The sequence below is a fragment of the Rattus norvegicus genome, chromosome 4 (assembly GCF_021556685.1).
Source record: "Rattus norvegicus strain SHRSP/BbbUtx chromosome 4, alternate assembly SHRSP_T2T, whole genome shotgun sequence".
In the NCBI taxonomy this organism is placed as follows: Eukaryota; Metazoa; Chordata; class Mammalia; order Rodentia; family Muridae; genus Rattus; species Rattus norvegicus.
This window is the reverse complement of record NC_141537.1, coordinates 86,309,217-86,334,803: the sequence shown is the minus strand read 5'-3', so window position 1 is coordinate 86,334,803 and position 25,587 is coordinate 86,309,217. Positions and strand designations below refer to the sequence as shown.

The 25,587-nt window shown below is 39.6% G+C and overlaps 1 protein-coding gene and 1 pseudogene across 9 annotated transcripts in view; one reads left to right on the top strand and one right to left on the bottom strand.

Moving 5' to 3' along the window:
- Positions 1-22,854, top strand: part of Pde1c (phosphodiesterase 1C) — a 563,679-nt gene extending 540,825 nt beyond the window's left edge. For 4 of the 9 annotated variants that reach the window (XM_087659448.1, XM_087659451.1, XM_087659455.1 and 1 more), the window contains 2 exons: positions 4,927-4,995; positions 12,678-13,613. In XM_087659448.1, coding sequence (XP_087515574.1) covers positions 4,927-4,995; positions 12,678-12,691 — 83 coding nt within the window. In that variant the 3' untranslated portion in view covers positions 12,692-13,613. 9 annotated transcript variants of the gene reach the window in all.
- On the bottom strand, positions 3,140-3,732 carry Apoo-ps4 (apolipoprotein O, pseudogene 4; annotated as a pseudogene).
- Positions 22,855-25,587: the final 2,733 nt, after the last annotated feature.

The following is a 25,587-nucleotide window of genomic DNA, read 5'->3' as shown; positions in this document are numbered from 1 at the left end:
CTAGGACAACGGGCAGAACAAGTTTGCAGATCCTGGTTTCTCCAGCTACTGCCATGAGGCAGAGTCTAGGAGAGAGGTGAGATGCCAAGGAACCACAGCCTGGGGCTGTCCTACCATACCATATAATGGGGAAGAGAATACCCATCATATACTGCCAAATAAAGCCACGAGCACCATGAATGGGTTAAATCATCTTTAATTGGTGACTAAAGAGGTCTCACAGATACCTGAAACATAACAGGTTATTATCAAAACTATTGGTTACCCTCCTCAACCTGATGATAAGACCCTGTTGATATAAACACCAAATATTTATGTCACAGAACATGGAGAAATAAACCAAAAGTTTCACCTCTACTGATTGCCATTCATAGTGATTGAAGGCGCTATACATGTAGCTGGAAGGGAAAAGAAATTATTAATCTCACCATACATCTTACCCTGCAAGCTTCAACAGTGACCTGCCAGTGTTATGGGAATCCCACCAGAGATAACCACTAAGACATGGTTTATAGCCAATAGAAAATATTTATCCCAGCCAGCTGGGACTATACTCAGCTATACAGAATCTAAGTGTATCCCCAAGTATTTAGAGTAAGGGCCTATTAAAGACAAAACCATATTTTGGTATCTTATGCTACGGCTTCAGTCAGAGGTTTTGTACAAGCAAGCAATTTAACAGAAGTTAAGATAGGTAGTTAGCTGGAGAAGGAGGTATGCAGAAATAGGTATTTTAATAGAAGCTAAGATAAGTTAGCTGGGGCAATTTGACTGTGGGTTATTTGAATAGAGAAGCACAATTTTACATAAAGTTCTCCAACAAGGAGATCAAATTCTAGTTAAACCTGCAGTTGCCTCAGCAAGAGGAAAAGATAAAGGAAACCATGCACCGTCTTGCTCTGTCATGCCTACAGGATATATCCACTGGTTAAACAGGGGTATGAATGTTGTGGGAGTAGCCAGCCAGGCTCACTCTATGAGGTGGAACAAATACTTACATTGTTAATTAAGCCAAGAACTTGAACAGGTCATAAACCATAGGAAAAAACTTGTTGGACTGTAATGGCCCATGCCTATGGAGGAAGGGTCGAAGAAGCTTCAATCCTAGATACCTCAAATATGAGGAGAGCAGGAGTTGGCTCCCTTCCCCCTCCCAACCTGGCACCATAAAGCCAGCCGCACCATCACCAAACCTAGCACGAATTTATTACCCTGACAGTTATCAGGCTTCATTCCTTGTTTGACTTTATAAGGGTTTCTCCTCCTTGACCCTATAACCCCTGAGGATATGTGGATAAAGCTTTATGTGGATAAAGCATCTTCTAATAACATCATCCTGGCCAATGAACAGGGCCACACATACCTTGCCCCAGAGACTCTGGCCATCTTCCCAGGAGCATAAATACCATTTTATCCCCACCCTCCCACTGAATAAACAAACCAGTTCTCCAAAGCTGCTCCCAGGTGTGGTTTTTGCCTGTGCACTCATTGCTGATGGAGATCCTGTACTCCATCCACCTACAGTGATTAAGGCTCTCTCTCTCCACACCATCTTGGTATACAATAAGATAAGCTACTCAGGTCAGGGGATGGGGTAGTAGACACTGTGCAGCAAACACTACTGTTATTCTACTAAGTGAACATAAAACAACTCTTAAAGATACATTATTTTACCTATATATCAGTATATTACTCAACCCTCATAAGAGAAACATCTTCTCACAGGCAATTACAAACAGTTGGACAATGTACAAACTAAAAGACTTGGGAGCACTTAGCCCTAAATGAAATGTCTTGGTCACACTTCCCCCTGTCAAGAAATCAATGTGGAAGGGACTGTAAAAGCCAGAGATTATGGATGACCTCAAAAGGAAAAACATGTTTAGACATAAAAGCACTGATGCACATTTGAACTCACTGAGATTGTAACACCATGCACAAGATCTGCACAAACTCAAGTCATACAAAAATCTCAGCATGGAAAAGCAGACGTGGGGTGCTTCTTTTTATGCTATCTCTATGTAATCGATAGCTACTGGGAGAGGAAAAATCAGTTGTCTTCAAGGGAGTGACAAGGGATATATCAACCACACTCTAGGGCAAGCCTCATGCTCAGAGTAGTTAACCAATACAAATTGGACTCCGTGATTCTTGTTTTGTTTTGTTCCTTTTTAGAGAGAGGAAGGGTAAAAGATGGGGAGAGGGAGAGACAATATTGGATACATGAGGATCTTGGGGAAGATAAGGGAGGGGAAAGGAAAACAGTCCCGTACTGTGCAGAAGCTATGTCTGTACACCATGCAGAAGCTATGTCTCTAGAAGACTCTTTATCAGGAGACTCTAGGGTAGGAAAAGCTCACTGCTTACCCACACATCTCCAGTTCTGGGTTCCTACTTTCTCTGATGCTGAACATTCTTGTTGTCTTTCCCTGGACTGTGATAACAGGGTTTAGCCAATTAGCATAACTTCTAGGCCTCCCAGTTCTCTGCATATGACTTTGCTAATAGTTTGAGTATGGTGGTTTGAATGACAGTGGTCCTCATTGGCCCATTTGTTTAAATATGTGGTTTGTGAAACTGTTTAGGAAGAATTAAGAGATGTGGCCTTGTTGGAGGAGGTGTGTCCCTGTGGGGTGGGCTGAGGGTTCTAAAGCCTTGTGTCACTCTTTACCTCCTACTTGATAATTGGGATGTGAATTCTCAGCTATTTCTGTTGTCATATCTTTGTTCTACTATTGTGGACTCTAATTCTCTAAAACTATAAGATAAATTAAATGCTTTCTTTTATAAGCTGTCTTAGTTATGATGTTTTGTTATAGCAGTAGAAAAGTAACTAAGATATTGGGCAATCTCGGGAACTCTTAACAGAAATAGCATTGGCTTTTTTTTTAATCTGGGCTTTAATTATGTACATAAATAGTGATATAAGAATGAGGAGTTCTAAGGCTTGTAGATTATTTCCATGTAAAGGATTGCAGTTTAGTTGACCTGTAATATTTTATCACCCAAACCAGCAAAAAGGCTTAGTTTACTATATCCAATGCTGATTCTGCCATTTGTCTGTAGAAATATAGAATTACTGCCTGGAGTTTTCAATGTTTACCTAAAACTGATTAAAATGGGAAGAGCATGGAGTTTTCTATTTATTTTCAGGTGAATTCTTCATATTGCCTGGCTTCTGAAAATTTTGCTTCCACAAATCTATGTACCCTCATAATACCCAGCCATATAACTTCTCCCCAGGGATCTGGGCAATGGTGATGCCTTGTAGATGTGGTAATAGACAGAGGCACCTAGTCCCATGAAAAAAGAAGGATACACCAGATTCTTTATTTTTGAACCTCTAGCAAAAAGGAGTCCAACAAACAAGCAGAACCAATAACACCAAGTCTTGGGGACAATCCAGGAGGCATATTTTGAAGATAGTTATAGTTGTCTACCCCTCACTGGACAAAGTGTTCCACCTTGAGCTTAGTATGGGAGTATATTTCCTGACACAAACTTGTATATGGCTCACAACGATATCGGAGTTGTGAGATGTTTTCTTCAAGTTGAGTCCTTGGCTCCTCCACATATTTAGACTGACTCTCAGGAACTGAGTAGAGTGAAAGCTCATCGATCTTCATGTAACTTTTGGGTGCTGCATAGATTCTGAAGGTGAGCAGGCTCAGGCTGGCTGGCCCTACAGATCTCTGAATTACCTTAAACATGTCGCTGGCAGCCATGGCTCAGGCAGGGTCAGCATTGGCTTATGTATATTCTTTATTTAATAATTTGTTAATAATTTAATAATTTTTCTGGCCACACATGGTGACACATACCTGTAACACAATTCTCAGGAGACTAAGATAGAAGAATACTGAGGTATGGGCTAGCATGACTTACAAAGTGAAACAGAATATGGTTCAACCAATGAGAGTTCTCATTCATTTCTTCCAGCTTAATGAAGGGATTATCATGAGTTGCTGCTAAGTTACGGCTTCCATGCTTCTTTCTCCTCCATATGGATGATAAAATGAAGTAACAAAAATATAAACAAATAGTATTTATAACTATATATGTGTACATAGATTGTCTATATCACTTGATATTTTTATTTATATAAATATGTCTATGTACATGTGTAAGATGTATGCATATGAGAAATGTGTTCCTTTACAGAACAGTGCTGTCTTCCTTTGTTTTGATCCTTTGGTTTGCTTCTTTTTATCTTTTTCTTTTTCTCTTTTTTAAACCTCGTCCTGGAGGCTGTCTATTCATTTCTTCATGGTGCATTCAACTGTTTACATGAAGAAAGATACTAACTTTCTTAATGAGAGTTAGTCACCATTTGCTGGAAGCTTCAGGACCCTGTTAACATAGCATCAATGTTTTTCCTCAGTTTCTGAGTGCACTAACACACCCTAACTCTCCAGAAAACTTGGATAAAGTTGTTAATTCATTTCCAGGTGAAGATCTGGGACTCTGACAGATTCCATTCAAGATCCAATTTCAGGAAAAGGCTGTAGCTAAAACAGATTTAAAATCCGATTCCTCAGTTATAAATTCCAAACTTTCCATTGCCCAACTGTTGATTACCACCCTACATACACATTATGACTACATGGAGCTTTAAACTATTATAGTCTCCAATCTAGAACACTAAATTTGGCATCTTTTACAACTACATACTTAGGAAGATTCTCTACTAATACTGAGGTGCTCTACTCAAGAACATGGGTACCCATATGCCAAGCTACCATCCAAATATACTAAGTATAATCCAACAAAGTCACAAGCTGAACTTCTGGCTTTACACACCTGTAACCTTGATCATCCATACTCTACATGTTATTTTTCAGGCCCAGACTTCTGCATCAGATGAGCATTTGCCCATCCAAGCTAAGCCACATTATACTTTCCTTATCTTCTTTTTCCTATTCATAGGTACCAAGAAGCGTTCTCATGGCTCACCTGCTCCAAGCACTAGTTCCACAAGTCGCCTTACCTTGCCAGGTAGGTAAATGACATTGCTCTATTATCTTAATGACAACACATAACAGAAAGCACTACTGTTTCAAGAGCTGGGAGCAACAGCTGCAGTAGAGCCTCTGTTCAAGCCCACTTTATCAGGGAGGGTTGTGTCTGTCACCTTCACTTCTGAATTTCTTCTAGATGTGGCCATGTTGCTTCCCAGACAATCTTCCACTCAGCAATGGACACAGTGGAATTGTGCTCTTTTTTTGTCTAAGCTGTGACGTATCTACTTCTTAGAATCAGATATTTTAGGGAAAGTGAATGGGCTGAGATAGATAGATAGATAGATAGATAGATAGATAGATAGATAACAGATAGATAATAGATAGATAGATAGATAGATAGATAACAGATAGATAATAGATAGATAGATAGATAGATAGATAGATAGATAGATAGATAGATAGATAGATAGATTAACTTTCTAACCTCATTTGTGCCCCTTTGTCTTAGAGCTTTACTTTTCTCACCCACTTCCTCTCTCTAAGGATTAGAACTGACACCTCTAACCTTAGTGTCCCCTAAAACAGTGTCATAGCTAATGGCAGGCACAGTTAAGATTTACTATTACAAATATGCAAGTCAATATGACCCAGTTCCCTTCTAGAATCTCCTAGGGAAATATTTGCCCATGATGGTCATATGTAGGTGCAAGGGAAGACTAATGCCTCCTACTCTCCCTAGATAGTCCCTCTGGATAGTAGCTTGACATGTATAACCTTACATACCCTATTACAAGTTTAACTATAGTGGGATTTGTTTTGATAAAGAGAAGCTATAAAAGTAAACATGGTCATTGTAAACAGTTTTATAATAATAAGAAAAACTATAGGAAGAAAAAATACTGTTTATGGCTAATGTTACCCATTAACTAAGATCCCCTCTCCTTCTAGGTCTTATTACACTTCCTTTCCTGAATTAAATCTCTATCTTATACAGAATTTTGTTTTCTCCCATTTGAAATCTCTTCTACATGTTAGTAAATTAACCAGTATCTTGGTAATTGGCTAACGTGCCTATGATGATGTCAGTTTACTTATATGCATAAGGACAACTTTATTATTATACTCTTGTCTATAAATATTCAGAGTCTAAGTATGGAGTGAGGGATATTCCTGGGTTAGAAATCCTGACTTAAGAATGTGTAAATACTTAGATTCTTGTCAAGATTCATTTTAGTAATATAAATTTTATCTCTTACTATAATTAATTTATTAATAGACACATTTTGCTTTTTTGCCAATGCTGAATATTATGTTTCATAATTTACTACTTTGATAAGAAAAATGACATCTCACCCATATTTTCTTTGCCTTTATCTTCTTACAAATACCCGTTTACTAATGTGAAATTATCTTTTAGATTTCTGCTTTGGGGAATTACTATATTTCAACCATTGTGAGAAGCATATAGTCTTGTATTTTAATCACTCTGAGATTAGGCTGGTTTGTAATCCATGGTGTATCATATTTCATTAACATTTTTTTCTTGCTTGTAGGCAAAATAATAGCTCACTTCACCATCACTAGTATTCTTGACAGATGAAATATAATCCACATTGACCCAGTATTTTGCTTTATGTTCTATAGCTCCGTGCACAGGACTGACTTGTGGATTCCATCACTGTCTGCTAAGAAGGCTTGAGTTTTCTTGCTTTTGTGACTTCTTGAAACTAGTTTACTTTGGCTTCTTTCTTTTTGCAGCTTTCTTCAAACCATCTGGGTGAAATTAATATGGCATGGTAGTGATTGTCTTTAAAGTGCTTTCACCTGCTGATAGTTTTTTCGACAGTGAAGCCCATCTTTCTACTTTCTGATCCCAGACTGCCAAAGTGATAAGTGGATGTCCATTAGTTTCCACAAAGCTTCTGCAACTGAGTAAGTGAGCAGACTCAGGATTAGTTTGTGCTTCCTTAGAGAGGATCCATCCCCAGTGCCTAGAAGTTATCTTACCATGTGCCTGCTGTGGGTATCATGCACTTTAGAATTCTGAGCATCAGGAAGAAGCTAACTTCATGCCAGCAATGCCACTGGAAAGTGGTCATGTCTACATATTAGAAAGTTATCTCATTCTTGAGCCAGGGAGCAGCTCAGAGGTCATCCTGGCCATCTGCAAGAATATTCAGATGATGTTGTCCTGCTTGTTATGTTGAAAACAGAGGTAGTTTTTCAGGATTATAAGGTACCCAAATCACCATGATGACAGCCTTGTCTTTTTACCTGAGTTTGCCAGTCTATACTTGCCCCAAGGTCTTACCTTCTAAATCCTGACCATCTCTAAAGCCTATGAAGTAGAGTAGGCACTTCTTAAAATGCACAATTGCTGGTGCTCTGTTTAGCAGATGACTCCAACTTGCTAATTATAATCTATAATCGTCAGTTCTCTTCTCCCCTTTCTAAGTCAAGAACTATGCATGTTTCCTCTTTCTTATGTAGATGACATTATGATTACCTACTCAGATCTCTCTGGAGTCTTCTCAAGCTCTACTTTAAAGGAGCTGTTGGTAATAGCACCACTGGATTATAGAAAATTCTTAACTATCACCAACAAATATTAGCTTTAAAAAGCATGGATCATGCAGTCATTTGAATGGACCTAGCTGAAGAGTTTAAGATTTAGGTATTAACACCATCCTCAAGGCTGAATTGGGTATGAGCATACCAGTCAGCTACAGGCTACTTGATTCAGTCATTAAGTGATGACACTCTTCTTGTGAAGTTTGGTTAGGATAACCTGAGATCCTGAGATGTGTGTGTGTGTGTGTGTGTGTGTGTGTGTGTGTGTGTGTACCTCTGCTCCAAACATATGCAGAGATGGACAAAAGAGAAAAATGAATGAAAGTCTTGAAAGGCAATATAAGAAAAAACAGCTCTGGAAAGTAGAAACAAAGGGTGCACCACAGGACTGATGTTTTGAAACAGCTGTGCTCCACAACCCAAGCAGGGTCTCTGAAGAAGGTCCAAAAGGTAGTAAAAAAAATCCTCTGGGATTCAGGCCTGATGTAATAGGAACCTAGTCAGAATATGGGACAGGGATAAGAAAGGTAAAATCCCTGCTGGTGGCCTTTGTTTGGAGCTCTAGCCGAGCTACTGACCTGGAGCAATGGGCAAGCAGTCATGTGCTTTCTTACCATACAAGACTAGTACTGGAAGTAAATCTCTAATCCTCCAAATATGACTGTGGGGCTTTAGAAGCAAAGCATCATCATAAGCCTACCCTGACAGGATAGTTAAGGATCAAATAAAAATAACTACAAAACCTAGACAGGATGCAGAACTATCATGGGGGCAGGCAAAATGGAAGGAAGCACAGAAGATTGGAATTCCAGTGATAACATAAGAAGTGACAGATAAATTGGGCCTCATCAAAATAATAGACATTTGGGCAACCAACCAACATGACCAACTGTGTTTAAAGGCAAATTGAACAATGGGAAAAATATTGGCCAGTAATATGTTTGAGTACGGGTTAGTTTCTAGAACCTATAATAAACTTCAGAAACTCAACAGTAAAAGCCAAAGAGACAAGCTCACAAATAGACAAGGAGAACAATAGCAGTTGGTCACAGGTCTACAAATGACCAATGAATGTACAGCTAGATGATTAACCAGTATTCTTAGTCAGGGAAATACAATTCAAACTCAGTGGGATCTGACTTCAAATGTAGTAGATGACAGAAGAAAAGATGAATAATAATATTTAAATGAAAATGAGGAGAAATGGGAATCTTTCCATAGGACTGGCAAGAATGGAGTGACAGAGCTCTCTGGGAAGCTGTTACAGCTTCTTAAAAGGTTAAATGTATCCAAGTATCCTGGTGAATGATGGCATCTGTGGAGCAGAGAAAGGGGAATCAAGTGTTGGACAGAAACCTAGACTCCATAGCAATTTCCAGCTAGTTTAGGCTACATAGAAAAACAAAACAAAACAAAATATTTTCTGTCATTAAACGGCCCAGGAATTCTGGATTCATGCACAAGAGAATTGAAAGCAATTTTCATTGGAAACTTTGTTCTCACATATTCACAGTAAAGTTTTCCATGAGAGTCCAGTGTGAAAACCATCTACATTCCCAGAAACTGAAGAATATAATAACAAAAATACTGCATCCATTCTAAATGAATGAAATGCTGATACATTCTGAAGATCCTTGAGAACACTTCTCTTAGTGGAAGCCAGACACAAAATCTACATGTCAGTGATTCTGTTTGTATGACATATTTAAGAGAATTGAGTTAGGTATAATGCATCACAGAGAGGAGCATGAGTGTGACTTCAAGGGCATGAGATTTTTTTCTTGAGGGGATTAAACTCAGAATTTAGATGATGGTAATGATTACATAACTCTGTGACTATATGGAAAACCACAAGAGGCATGTATCAAAAGAGGAATTCTCATGTAAATAATTTACCATTTGATTAAAAGAAGGAAAGTGTGAAAGATAAAGGACTGCACATCCCTCAGGACAGACAGGACATTGGGAAAGCAACATTCATCAGACCTCAATTCAAACAGACCTAAAAGGAGAACAGCAACAGCAGCAGCAGCAGCAGGAACAGCCACCAAGTGCAGACTTAAAAACTTTGTAGGAGAGTTTCCACAATGAGCTCAAGGTTGAGAAAACCTTAAATGCTTTGGTTGGTTATGGTCAGGGAAGCTACTAGTACCAGCTGCCAGGTGGTTAGCTGGCATCAAATTGTTACTGGCTACAGTAGATGTCAGAATGCAATGAAGATATTTGCCTTTTACCTGCAAGGCAAACATTAGTACTGAGTGAAGGAGAGTAAAAATCCCTTTAATCTTCATTCAGTGTGGACAGTTACAGGATGTGCTACTCTTAAGTCATTGGTGAAAGCCTTAAAGGGCACATATCAGAAAGAAGGAAGGTAGCATGGCAGTATACGTGTTAATAAGTGTGTGTGACTATAGAAATACTGTAGTAAAACAGGAAAGAAAAACTATACATAAAGCCATTTCAGTGCAGAATTGGGGATACTAATTTCTTCTTTTTCTTTCGGGAGAACTTGGAAATTTTGTGACTTTCTAACACAAAGGATCATCACTAAAATGATTAAATTATAATGTATAATACTTTTATGAACTGAACTTTTGGGTCCTTCCCCACTTCCGTGTGTTGGAGCCTAATCTACAATAGGACAGTGGGAAGTGTGTAAAACTGTCTTTTATTCCTCTGATGTAATTGTCATCTCAGAGGCTAACAGCTTCCATCTGGTGACCTAGGTCTAGTCCTGGCTACAATTTAATCTAGGATTAGAATGTTTTCAGCCTCTGAGACGTGCTGCTAAATAAGATCACCTCCTCCTCCTTCTTTCTGGTCTCTGGCTGGCTGATTCAACTCAGCTGTTCTGGCTCCAAGCTGACTCATTCAATCTGTCTTCTCTCTCAGTGTCTGACATTTTGCCGTGCTTTCTCTCTTTTCAAGTGAGAACTGGGCATATCCTATTCTGTAAAATCTTTCTCTGATTCTTCACTTTGTATGCCTCTCAATTAGACATCCTTTTCAAGCATGGGTTAACTTTTCCTTTGTTGTTTGTGATTAAAGGTGTGTTCTAAAGGTATGACTGTATCCCAGCCAGAGGAATTAAAGGTGCCCACTAAGGCTGAGCCCTACCACAAGTAGAAACAGGTTTCTCCAGTAAACAACACAATCTCATGGTTCACAGTGCGATCAAACATCTTGCAACAAAAGTGTTAGGTCACAAAGATAGAACCAACATGGGTGGCCTAGAGGCTTTGAAACTATCAGAGAATGTAACAAGAAGTTTCAGGCCAAACTTAAGGCAATTGGCCTTTACCTGGAACTCAGATCTTATAAGTCAAGGCTTATCATCATGACAAATTAGTTTTTGTCTTGATGAGCCACCCAGCAGTCATGGTGGCACAGTAACCTAAGATAGAGCAGACATCCAGTTGAAAAACTGATCAAGCAGAAGGCAGTAGACATAGAAAAGAAAGGAAAGAACTAAGAACAAAGAATGGCAACTTCAACACTTCAACACAAACTCGAGTGTCAAAATGAGCCCCCAGATGTAAATAGTTAGCAGTCACTGATTAATTGCCTTCCATCGAAATTGACCAATCAACTGCAGCAATGACATGATTGCATCAGACCCACCCCATTTTTACATTTGTGTAGTAGTATACATTGGTATTACAGTCAGATTACATTTATGTATGGCAAAGGAAGCGCCCTCCAAACACACAGCCGGGTCTTTTATGGAGCCCATCTATATATAACTCTACTGTACAAATATGACACGTAGTATTTAATCATCTTTCTGTTGTCATTATTTTCTATTCTTATTGCTACAAGACTGTTTATACATAGTGTGTTACATGACGTTGAGAAAGAAAAACAAGTCACTAAAATGATTTGTCTTATTTTAAAACACGCAGAAACATACTTTTATGGCTATAAACTTAATACCACGCACATGTGCACAAGAATAAACAAATTCTAGATGATGGCTTTGAAGAGTTAAAGGGAAGTAATGGTGAAGAAATACTAAGTTCTAACCTGCGTTTAATCTCTTGTGTGGATAAAGTTAATGTTGGATGTCTTCCATTATCTCTTTCCACCTTACTTTTTGAGACAGGTTTCCTCACTGAACCTGGTACTCACTAACTGAGCTAGGAAGGCTGACTACCAGGTCCTAGACATCCCTTTGCAGGCCTCCCTAGCACTAGGTGTATAAGAATGAGCCACCACATCGTTTTTCACATTAATGCTCGAGGTCTGAACTCGGCTCTTCAGGGTTCTGTAGTCAGCACTTTACCCACTGAGCACATTCCCAGTCTCTTTAAAAATGGTTAAAACATTGATTTTATTAAGCTGTATGGAGAGTATATGTACTTATTTTGCTAGCTTTATTTTGTTATACTTTTTCCTGTGTTTAAAAAATGACTTTATATAAAGCTATGACTGTTTTGCAAAATGATCCTGTTTACTTTTTTTTTCATGTTGAGAGTTCAACATGTGCTCTAAGAACTTTGACATGTTTCCTTTCTAATCTATGGATATGGTTGGGCTATGAGGAGTTAAGTCGTTTTAAAAGTTCTGGAAGTTATTTGTCAGAAGGCTGCAACCGTTATTTCATTAAAGGACTATACAGTTCTGCAGTTACCTAACAGGATCATCCTTCGGCTTCAGCACAAGAAGACTGCTTGGGGTCCTCATCTGGAATCTTTGCACATCTAAACCTTGCATTGGAAAGACTACCACACACAGATAGTTTTCCCTAGAGCCTACTCTATTTGTTGTCTGGTGGGATTGGAATAGAGATTTCATGGAATTTGGGGGCAGGGGACATCCATGGTGGAGAACTGGGGGACTGTTGGCTCTTGCTTGAAGAATGGCTCAGAGTTTGACCATAATTATCAGCCTTAACTGTTAACCACCTAAAGCAGTGGCTTCTGAGCAGCTCCCCAGGTGCCTCATGGAGTGATCTGAGAGGAAAGGTACAGTACTTAGTCACGGCTGATGCAATACAGCTGGCTGCTCCTTGCACACACTGCGGCATGCGCAGTAGTCTTTCAATAGATGTGGCTCCGCTTCTGAACTCTGCTGCCTGCCGTAGAAAGAGTTTCTAGGCCAAATGCTCTCCGGCTCCCAATGATGCTGTTGTGTGTCCCATTGCAGGAGACTACGGATAAAACATCATGCAGAAACTTCCTCGGAAGAGAACTGACCATCCCCAAGGTCTGAAGACATTGTGGAAAGCTTAGATTTCTTTTCCCCAAACAAAATCTACATGTATTGTAAGTTGTTAAGTATTTAACTCCAATTTGGTGAGTTTTGTTCTCCTTAATACAGCTTTTTGAAGACAAGTACTTTCATATGTATTTTAGACTTACAGACATCAGGGGAAATGCTGTTAAGAACATCTGTTAAACCCTGATAAGTCTCTGAGGACACTGGGAGGAGCATCTGCTTTAACAGTTCAGGAAACTGAGACATGAATACCTCCATAGCTTGCCCAAAGTAATTATTGGCAACTGGCAAGCCTGTTCTCATGCCTGGGAGACAAGAAAAGGCTGGAGGTAATGACTACATACAGGGAGCCACCATTTTACACACTTGCCTTCTCCCTGAAGGTTTAGATCATTTCCACACCTGTGACTTTCTCGGCGCATATCTCCGAGTGAAGGACTCGTAAATGAGTCCTGAATGAACCATGACCTTGGGTTATGCAGCTGACTTTCACTTTCAGTTCCCCATGAGAGTTGGCCATTGTTGCTCACTTACTGTGGACTGAATCAAGGCTTACTTTTTATGGCTTACTGTGGCACTGGAGCTGTGCAAGCACTAATAATTTCCCATCAGAACCCTCTGAAATGGTTTAGCATGGACATGGGGCACACAACTAACTGATTAGCCTTACATTTTCATTTCAAATCTAAATAAGCAAGTAGAAGAAGCATCCACATATTGATGAGAAAAACTAAATGAAAGACTCTGTACCATGCCACTTGTCACAGTGGAAAACACAATGGGAAACATGGACTTTGTTGTGTGTTAGGACACACAAAAGGAGGACATAAAAATATGAAATAAAAAATGATCCGTTTCCTGAGAGAGGATCTCTTTCCTTAAAGTAGAACAGCAATTGAAGGTTTCTGTTGTTTGAATATGGAAAGAGTTGACTTTCCAGCCTCCTTCCCTTCACCAGTTTGTTAGGAGATGGGGCCAGGAACTCTGCATCAGTGCCTTCCCATGTTCTAGTGAGACCTGCAGATAGACGCCATCGTTGCAGCATCTATGTAAAGCAAAGGTTCACTGTAGACCTAAAGCTTGTGAAGGGATGGACTCCCCAGCATCCTTCTTTCTTATACAAAAGTCATATACCAGTGACTCTAAGTATGGTGACATCGCAGAAGGGACAAATGCTGGCTTTTGTCAATACCAATATCATTACCAGCAAGTGCATAGATCAAGTGAATCACTATTTTTGAAAGGCAGCATTTGTGAAGGTTACTGAGTGTGGTACACAGTAGTTCGTTCACTCATTTAAACATTTTTGTGTGCCACTATTATCAATGCTAGGTTACATCAGGAGATACAAATGTGTGTGCACATTATACCTGCCCCAGGATGTAGACATGCAGGACTGAAGAGGTTATGGAGTAAAGAAATGTCTGAAACAAACAAGCACAGCCAGAAAACAAGCACGTTATGCCTCAGTGTAAGGAATGCAGTCTCAGGAATCACGATGGGTCCCGTTGTTTTCATAGTCTCCCTACAACCTACTAATTACATCTAGATTAGAAATCAGGAATGAAGTGCCATCTCCTCATTGGTTGTCTGAGCCATTCTTCCCATCAGAATCTCTAGCACTTTTTCGGTCCCTCTCAGAGGACATTGAGTAAACATTCATCTTTTTACTTGCTTAGTTGAAAATGTGTTTGGGGCATTTTTCCTTGCTTAGAATACCATCAGGTAGTAAATGGCAGTTATTGAAAGAAAGAGGGTCAGACCCTTTCTAAGACCCAGAAACACACCAAAGATGATTAAAAACCCCTTCAGGAGAACACCTAGAACTCCAGAAGAAAGATCAACACAGCATTCAAGATGGTCTACCTGTGCCTGCCCTGCCATCATGTCCTGCCATCAAATCTTGACCCCTGCAAAGGAGAAAAGCAAGGCGTGCATACAAACAGCATTGGGCACAGCACCCCTTTCCCACACTGAGTGGAGGAGACAGTAGGCATGTGTGTATTTCATAGCTCAGCGGGGAGCTGATCTCTACCAGTAGGTTCAGGCTATTTGCAGCTAGTGGCAAGCAGAGTTTTTGTTCTGACAATCAGAATTCTAGCAAATGGTAAATGTTCCTTCATGCTGAGAAGTGGGAAATTCAATAATACTTTGGCTGAGTTCATGCTGAGTTGCGAAAATAGGATGACTATGAAGAGGGACTGTGACTCAAAAGATATAAATCAGTGAGGCCAAGCCTGAGCTCTTGATCTGAGACGCTCAGCCCTTCCTGCTCTATCTTCCCGGGTCATGGCAATATTTTTATACTTGTTCTAAATGTGTTGGGAATGGGAATGGTTGTGGCTGTAATGGTTGTTTACCCTAAACCATGGGATTAAGCATTCTGGGAGCTTAAAGGTGACCATTCTAACAATGAGCAGGGGAGTTGATTATCGCATCACAACAGACCCATTTCTGACAGCCTTCACTGTGTCCAAGAAGGCATAAACCCAAGCAGTTTCGGCCTGGGTATTATGAAGCCTGAGAAGAGCAGCTTGCTATAAGAATGTGTCTTGCCATTGATGCACAAATTCCAGGGTAGACCCAGAATGACTGCCCACCAGGGCTGGGATTTCTGTTCTTTTCAGTTACACCAGCAGCACGTAGCCTATGTTCTAAGAAACCCGTAGGTAAAAATTAATCTTAGACTTCAAAGCATGGGCTGAGTGAGACTTTCTGAGGAGCTACTGGGAAAACCCTAAGGGACATTGCGATATCGATTTTCTTTTTCCTCTGGTGAATTCTTGTAGAGTTGATAGATGATTCCATAGAATAAACGCTTAGTTGTGTTTCTTTTGTAAAATTACAACACTAAAAGTCAATCAGAGCAAATGTTCGTGCCACACAGGCATAATCATGGCTTTGAGCTAGTATTTATTGTTTTAGATTTTCTTATGCACATCATGGCAATATGCTTTGTAGTGATATGATTAGGTTAGGGGCTGGAGAGTTAGCTCAGATATTAAGAACACTTGCTGCTCTTACAGAGGACCCAGGTTCAAGTCCCAGCACCCACATAACAGCTCACAATTGTCTGTAACTGTAGTTCTAGAACATCTGATGAGCTCTTTTAGCCTCTGCGGGTACCAGGCACACATGTGGTATACAGACATATATGCAGGCAAACCAGTCATAATGTAAAAAAACATACATATAGATAGATATATAATATAACATATAGTAACATATATAATTTTAAAAATTGGTTTAAATTCAGTTATTGTTCATTCTATTATCACATAAGCATCTATTTTGCTAATAAACACCTTCCATATTTTCATGATAGCACAGTACTGTTTTTACTAAATAAAAAATGAGAATTTATTTAAATATATTTCTATTTATTTTTTTATTGTGTGTGTGTGTGTGTGTGTGTGTGTGTGTGTGTGTGTGTGTGTGTGTATACCATGGCACAGATGTTGTGTTCAAAAGATAACTTGTAGTAATCAGTTTCCTTCTCCTACTGTGTGGGTTCCAGGGATTGAACTCAGATCATTAAGTTTGCTGACTTAGCCATCTTGCTGGCTTGAAACATCACAGTTTAATGTATCCTATTTAATAGTTCATTTGTGTCTCACTGTGTGAGTATATGTGGTGTATGTGTATGGGGGGCTGCTTATCATACAGACATTTGTGGAGGCTGAGATGTCCTCCTCAACAGGGTCTCTTACTGAACCTAGAATTTGTCATTCCTTCTAGACTGAATGTCCAGGGAGATCCTGGGATTGACATGCCTCTGTCCCGCCTGAACTGGGATTCTATACTTGTCACTATATTTGTTTGTCACTGTACCAGGTTTCTCTCTAGATACTAGATGTCAGAACTTGGGCCTAATAGTTGCAGAGATCTGAGCCATCTGCCCAGCCTCACATGTAACAAAAAGCAGGCATTTGTTAACTGTTAGAAAATATTTGCTAAGAGGGTATTTCCAAGAACTGCTTTAGGTGTTTAAGAGAAGTATCCCTTAGCTTTAAGTCCTGTATCATTTCCCTTTGCTCTTTAGGAAAAAGAGGAGTGGCCTGCAGGGAGAGCTGGTGCTTGGGCAATCAGGTGCACCACCTCTGATCCTCCACACTTCTCACCTAATTAACCTCTTTGTTTCATCCTTACTGACAACTTTATTTCTCTCCCTCTGTCCATTAACTAAACTTCAGGAAGACCAAGGAGTCACAGGAGACTACAACAGAGGGGAAGGGAGAAAGTAATCAGTCCTTCACCTTTTCTCCTCGCAGAACTGCAGGTTAGATGATGAAGGTCATCATCTAAGCCCATTCACATCTTCCTCCTCTCACTTGCTGTCCTTTTCTTTTCTCTGTTCTGAGATCACCCAGGGAAACACATAAATACATTGTGTCTCCTTAGGATCCTCTTGGCTCTGTGGTTTCTCAGTCTCTCAAACTTCTTTGCCTTACTAGTCAGGTGTTTTGTGACTGTCTACCAGTTGGGGTTATCTGCTGTTTGCTTCCAGTTAGAACGGGGTTGTGTAAGTTTTATTTTCATCACAAAGTATTAACTTCTGTCACATAGAGTAAAGGATCTGCTCTGTTAACAGGATTTACGTCACGTTTGTCTCCTGGATGAGGCCATATTGGTCATATTTCTGCACTGTGACTGCTCTCATCTCTTCTTAGGATACACATTCTTTGTAAGGATGTCACCATGTCCAAACCACACTAACAATCTTCATCCTCCTCCTCCTCCTCCTCCCCCTTTCCCCCTCCTCCTCCTCTCCCTCCTCCCCCTCCTCTTCCTCTTCTTCATCCTACTCCTTAAGGCAGCAGCTGTATATAAATTACTTAGCAATCTGATTGGTGGATTCATGTTTCCTCACAAATCTTTGTGTAACACATTATTACACATCTGTATTTTATACTTTGGATGATGCTTGACTCCATGTTTTTATATTTGGGTGTTTGATTTCATGTTTTCATTCATTGCTCAAAGTGACATTCATTTAGAGCCATTTGGATCTCCTTTGTCATTTTTTCTTCTTCCTTCTCCTCCTCCTCCTACATTTCTACTTCTCTCTCTTTCTTTTTTTTCTTTTTTTTTTTTTTTGATACTTTTGAATTTGATGTTTCTCTAATGGTATCCAAGTCCACCGTGCATATACTGTGCTTAGTTCTGTAACAGGCTATTGCTATAGGATGAGCTTATTTCCCTCATTGGAGAACAGTATTTGAAATAAAAACGTAAATATAAGATGGGTTCTCTGAAGAACTGGAAGAGCTTGAAGGGGCTCGAGACCCCAAAAGTACAACAATGCCAAGCAACCAGAGCTTCCAGGGACTAAGCCACTACCTAAAGACTATACATGGACTGACCCTGGACTCTGACCCCATAGGTAGCAATGAATATCCTAGTAAGAGCACCAGTGGAAGGGGAAGCCCTGGGTCCTGCTAAGACTGAACCCCCAGTGAACTAGACTATGGGGGGAGGGCGGCAATGGGGGGAGGGTTGGGAGGGGAACACCCATAAGGAAGGGGAGGGGGGAGGGGGATGTTTGCCCGGAAACCGGGAAAGGGAATAACACTCGAAATGTATATAAGAAATACTCAAGTTAATTAAAAAAAAAAAAAAAAAGATGGCTTCTCTGCTGCTGTAGCCTCAAAACCTGCAATTTTTCTAGGTCTGATAAAGAAATGCATGTGTTGCAGTAAGCTATGTAAGCACTCCTATTTATAAATGCTGTTATATGTAGCCATCAATTCTCTGCAATGAATTCCTATTGATTTCAGCAACTCTAATCAATGACCTTCAGATCATTCTAGCTCCTCCTTTTCTTAGCTGCTCACCTAACATCTTTGTGGATGGTTTGTCATCTGTTCTCATTTGATGTAAGTTTTCAATTTTAGAGGATTGTAGAGGGGAATTGAAGCAACTTTATCAACCACAATACATAGTTCATGTGGAGCTCCTCTGCCCCCTTTCCTCTTTTAGAGCCTGCCTATAAGCAGTTAGTCAGGTGGTACTTAGCTTTCCATCCCCTGCAGGCTCATTGTTACTTAAATTAGTGTGGACAACAGATTTTTTTTGCAGTGCATTCTGGGATCCTAATAACCTCCATGCCTTTTTAAAATTGCATAAATTAGAGATCTCTCCCATAAAATTTTATGAGTTTTGACAAATAGTGTCAGAATCTACTAGTATTACATAAAATGGTTTTACTGCCCTGGAATTCCTACTGCTTACCTATTTATTCTTCTCTCCTCACTTTAATAATGTCACAGCCAATGATCTTTTTATTGTCTCCATACTTTTGTGTATGTGTTTTTTTCTCCTTCAAGCTTGTCCTGTAAGTACAATCATTTAGTGTGACTGCCTTTGCAGACTGGTTTCTTTCTCTTAGCAATGTGTATTTAAGATGTGTTCACATTTTCATATGGCTTGACCACTTATTTATTTTTACCAATTATGATAGCATCATATATGTCTATTACAATGTAATTATCCATTAGCCCATTAAAAGTCATCTCGGCTTTTTATAGTCAAGTGATATGTAAATATAGTCCTTTAAATTAGTTGGATAAACTAATACTAATTGAAAAAAGTAAAAAGTGTGTTGCATTTTTGATAAAGTCTGTGTCCAGCTTCATGAAATTGCTAATTTGTCTTTCAAAGCAGCTGTAACATTTATCACTCCCCTGAGCAGGAAGGAAGGCACATTCTAAGGGTTTTGGCCTTCGGCATTATGTAGGATATAGTAGAATATTGCTGTTTTATTTGCAATTCTTCACTATTCACATTTTGTCCCCTGCTTATTTGATATATGAATCTTCTGTAGTAAAAGGAGTTCATTCATTCTTGTCCATTTTGGCATTGGATTATTTCCTTCTGTTGAATTTTAAGAGTTCTTTGTACATTTTGGATATTAGATCTTTATAAAAAATTTCAAATGTTTTCTTGGCGATGTGCTTTTAGTTAGTACTTCGGGAGTAAGTAGAATTTTTTCCAGCTCCCAAAGCTTGCACACGATGCTAATTGTTGTGAGCCATAAATATACCACTGCTCACCATGGTCACCTTGCTTCCACTTGTGACCCCAGCATCCCCATGCTCTTTCATAAGCTCATTCATTCATTCATTCATTCATTACCACATAAACGTTATATACTAGTCCACCAGTGCCCATCTCTAGCAGTTTCTTGTCTTTATTGAGTTTAAAGTCAATAACTAAGTTGATATTGTGCTTATTCAATCAATTTAGAAATCCAATCCTGTTCATTTTCTGGCTTGGAGGAGACACATGAGTCAAAGAAGAAGGTGGCTGCCATGTCTATGTGCAGTCAAGTCTCTCTAAAGCTAATGGTTATCTGTCTTTCTTTTCATGGCCTCCAGTCATCAAGCCTCCTTTGCGTCACTTTAAGCGTCCTGCTTATGCATCTAGTTCCTACGCACCTTCCGTTCCAAAGAAAACTGATGATCATCCCGTAAGGTACAAGATGCTGGATCAGCGGATCAAGATGAAAAAGATCCAGAACATCTCTCATCACTGGAACAAAAAGTAGGGCAAGTTTAAGAACTGAGGGAGTGGGGGAGGGCCGACCGACCTGCCTGCCTACCTCTCAGCACCTACTACACACACCAGGACACACCCCCGAAGTCATGCAGCTGGCACTACTGTGGCTGACCCTGAGAGTCAAAGTGAAATTTGCCTGAGATTCCTCTTGGTCATTTTGTTATAGATGCACCAGTCACTACATTTGGAGTCAATCAAGACTCCAGCAAGAAGCTAGTAAATGGTAGACTTATTTGATTTTACTTTGTAGGCCTTTAAAAGTCTTAAGTTGCAATCAAATTAAAAATGATATATCTTATCCTAAAAAATAAAATTCTTCCCACTGCCCTGTTTTCATCCCCAAGAGATGATTTACCTTTACATGAACACTGCCTTAAAACTGTCAGGGGTACGAAATGTACTTTTAAAAATAACTTTTCCAATTAAAATGATGTTATTTTGTGAAATTAAAATATAAATATACCATTTTTTCTTTCATTTTCCCTTCTTCCAAACCTTTACATATACATTTGTTCTCTCTCAAAAGCATGGCTTCTTTTGTTTTATTGTATACTATATATATATGTATATGTATATATATACAATATACATAAAATATTATATATTGCATATATCTTATATATATTCCTAAATATATAAATACAATCTGCTCAGTCCCTGTGTTACTTGTATGTATGTGTTTTCAGAGAAGACTATTTGGTGTTGGGTAATCAGTTGATGTGCTTTTCCCTGGGAAAAAACTCATTTTCTCCCACTCTCAGCATTCCTTAATTGATTATAGTTCTTTGTCTATGGTTGCAACCCTGTGAGATTTCTCTGTTTCATGTTAACATGTCTATTAGTGTTGTCCAATTTTAAATGCACTGATTTAAAATTTAAAGTACTTACTCAAAATTCAAGCAAATGTGTGACTTTGAAAGCAAACACATTCAAAACAAATGTTCTGCTTCTGAGCATAACGGTCTTAGAGGAAAGATGGATGATGGGTTGTTTTCTTTGTTAGAATTCAGGTTCAGAAAATAGATCCAAGTGAGGACAAGGGAGTGGGTGGAGAGAGAGAGAGAGAGAGAGAGAGAGAGAGAGAGAGAGAGACAGAGACAGAGAGAGAGACAGAGAGACAGAGACAGAGACAGAGAGACAGAGAGACAGAGACAGAGAGAGGAAAGAGAGAGAAATTGATTTTGATTTTTGATCACATCTCATTCCTAGCAGTTTCAATGTACTTTGGGGGATTTGAGTTTTCTAGATATACACTTGGCTCAACTTTTTCAATCCTTTCTGTCAGAGTACTCAGAGATCCATGAAGTGCCTGTGGCTCAAAGACTCCAGGCTCTAGATGTACCACAGAGGAATATGGTTTTGTGGAACTGAGGCAAGAAGCTGAAAAATGATAAACCTAAAGTTATTTCCTCATTTCCAACTTTGTCTCCCTAAGTCTAGAGATGCCTTTAAATTAAATATTAACTCATCTAGTCCACAGCCTGCCCACTCAAAGCTCTTGGGGTTCCTACCGGCTCTCCTCTCTCTCCTGGGACAGAAGTCACCTCTTGTTGGCATGTCATTGTTACTTCTCTATAACGTTCCCAAGAAGTTTTACTTTGAGACTAAAAACATAGAGATGCAAGGGAATTCTCACACCTGGAGATAGCTGTCAATCCCTTCAGAATGACCAGGGGCATCTAAAGGTTCTGTTGGTTTTAAAGTGACCTCCACCTGTTCTGCCGGAGACTTGCTTCAGGTCCTTGGACTTGTGGTCTAATGCTTTCAAGTCTTAGTTTGTTTAAGCTACTCTTCTTTTGTGGTGGAGATGGACTGTGTGTTTTGGAAGCTATTGCCACACCTGATGACTATAGGCACAGAGACACATTAGTACAGGGCACTCCATGTTTAGGAAAGCAAGGAGCCTTTTGTGATAGTCACAGAATCCTGAGTAGATTACAGACTGTTTAGTTCATTTCCATAGACCATAATTACCCAAGAAACGAGCTCCAGGGTCCAGTGAGCACTGGTGCTGTTAGACAGTTCATATATAATGTAGTTTGTTCAGATAATTGCTATACAAGCGAGAAATCACTGTGACTTTTTGTTATGGAAGACAATTACAATTCTTAGTTCCCTGCCCAGTATTTGAGCAAGCAAAGCTATCTGCAGGCTGGAAGTGTACCTTCACTTGGATTAGTTTAACTCACAGGTAATGCCTGCTTGGTACTATGCAGAAATTGTAATGCCGAATGCACAGAGCCATTTTGACTACACTGACAAGATTTAGGGGTCCTTTCCTATCTCTAAAAATGTCCTGTCTTAGGTTTCAGGCCTCAGTGGAGCAGCTCTTTCATAGTTAATTGGGAAGGCGGGTGTGTTAAGAATGTTTGTTCTTACTCTGTTCTTTTCTCTTAAGATGTGAATTTTTTTCAACCCTTGCTAAAATTTTAGTTCAACAAACGTTCACATGTGGCAAGTCTGCATTGCTTTTAAATGCCTACCATGTTTTACAAGCAGAAATGAAGATTATATTCTTATAGCAAATAAAAAAGATGCTTTGAATGGACTTTCTTGGCTGTGAGTCATCTTTTTCCTTCTTAGACTTCTGCAATTTACTTGAAAAGTAACACCCTGCCCCCAGTTTGGCAGTATTCAGAATTGCTTGCTTGTTAAGGTGAATAGTTTGTGAATTTGTGTATGCATATTATTGAAATTTTATAATCTTTTCATCCATTCTGACTCAATAAGTTAATTTGCTAATAGCAGGAGACCTACAATGGAGCTACTCAGTAGGGGAACACCTGTGTTGTCAACATACTTGTCATTCCAGGGCAAGCTGCCTAGCTAATGGTTAGGATCTAGGTTTTAGAGTTAGGAAAACTCATTAGTAAGCCCTGGATCTGCCTTTAGTTTCCTTTGTAACTGAGTTACTTATGTAATTGCTCTCAACTTCTGTTTCATTTACAATAAAGTCAGGGTAATAATAAGGCCTCACTCAGCATAGTATGGGGTTGGCTAGAGAGAACAAGATGCAATTATTAGCTAGTATTCCTTATGGAGGGAGGAGCTCCAGCCTGAGAGAGAAATAGGACCTTCAGTTAGAGAACAACATCCCTCGCTGGTTCTCTCACACAGGAGTTCATCCTCACCTGCCATTACAGGGAGCTGGTGCTCATGTGACTATGACACAACATCCTGTATCCAAGGCTTTCATGTGTTCCTCCATATGGTAGAGACGCAATATCCCCACCTCAACACTCCTTTGTTCGGTATCTCCCACCCTTTAGAGTTCTTGAGCCTCCCTCCAACTGTTACAGTTGTGCGCTATTATGTCCCCCTTTCTATGACATCCCTCACCACCCCTCTGAATCTTGTCTTTTATAGGATCTACCCTCTGTCCTTTACTCCATTGATCCCAGCCTGGCTGCTTTGCTACTCTAATGCTTCCCATTCTTATACTGCACAGAACTTGTCCTGCAGGCTCGACGTGATTCAAGCAACAGTAAAGACAGTACCCTGGTGCAGGATGTCTTGCTGACTGTGGGTCCTTTAGGGACCGATTTGCCCCTGCCTTGTTGAGCTTCTACTGACACCTGTTTGTTCTGGTGCTGAGCCCGAAATTCTCATGAATGTGTACAATGACCTACTTTTCATCCATTACATGATACAAGTTCTGGGTATTTTTAAAGCATACTCTAGAAAACAATTGACATCATTTTAGGCCTCATTTCTGAAACAAGAAAGAATTCACAGAATCTTCACAATGGCAATTTCCTTTTACTATGATCCAAGTTTTGGGTCAGAAAATAGCAGAATAACTGCTCCCTCTCTTCTATTCCCAGCCTCTGACCATCATAAACTTCAGGGAATTCTAGTTGTTTCTTTCCCACATAGTTATTAAAACTATGTACACAAGGTCAGGTCATTGGCCAACACTCAATGCTTCCTCCCATAGCTGTCTAAACCCTGCTCTGTGTGTGCACAGCCACTGAGCACTCCAGCAGTTGACAATCCAGCTCGAATTGTTGAGGTTTTGGTTTCTCCATCGAATAAGATATGGTTGTGTGGTTGATACCTCCTAATTTTGAGTCTAGGATTTCTATCTACAGTCCCATTCCTAGGACAAAAGGCAGGTTGTTTGTCTTTCTGTAAAGCTCTAGCTTGTTTGTCATCATAAAAATATAGCTTCGGTCAATCAATTATCTTTTATTTGTTTCAAACAGATTCTATTCAGCCAAAACCTTAATTTATAGGAAGTCTATTGAGAGCTAGGAAGAAGAATATCTAGAACTAGAGTTTGGGAACTTATGGAAGAATAATTATATACTTCCTTGTATGGTGTTGGCTGTACACCCCAGTAACAACCACAAGGCTAGTTGAAGCAAGGGACAGCCCTTTTATGCCAGAGATAAAGTGGGAGTGTCAGAAGAAGTACTCTTTTCAAGACCGATTTAAGACTTATAAATATCAATTATCCTTTTCCTACAACAAAGGTTCTGCAAAGCTGCTTTAGAGGGATGACGAGGGATGGTGACTGTGGCATCCTGCTCTGACCTGCACTCATACTCAGCTCAGCTGGGATTCTCTGTGACTTTCCGTGGCTTAGATACATGAATAAGATACGACATTCAGTTAATCTAGACATAAGAAATACCTCATCTAAAATTCAATTGCTGCCTGGTTAGCCACATCTTTTATAACACACCGGTTTAAAATCTGAAAAGTTAAGACATAAAGGTACAAGGATATGAAACAAATATAGCAGCAGAAATAAATATGCTCAAAGTGCCAGCGATTAGAATGATAAAACAGACCTCTAGCACAATAGGTTTAAAGTATTTTTTAAAAATTGTTTTTAAGTATCCAGGGAGCTTTAAGGAGCCAGGGGCTTTAGTATATACTGGCATATTTAATTCCCATAAGTCAATCATGTGTCGCTCTTATTGTTGATTAGTAAATTGAGACTCCAAAGTTTCTGTAGCAGGCTGAAGTGGGGTGTGTGGCTCAGTGGTAAAGAATGTCTGGAATGCATATGGTTCTAGATTCGATTCACCTCACCATAGTAAAGCTATCTATAGAGATGCATACATAGATATTTTTGCAGAGAAAACTTAACATGTAGGTCAAATGGAGAGCTTCACCCTGCATGGCTCCATATCATCATGTTGCTTCACAGATTCTTCATGCTGTCCTGTGAATGTCGAACCTGTTTGCCAGGATCACAAATCTTCTGTAGTCCAGCCATACTCAAATCATTTCTACTTTCATGGATTCAATGCTGTATCATTTTCTATGGGAC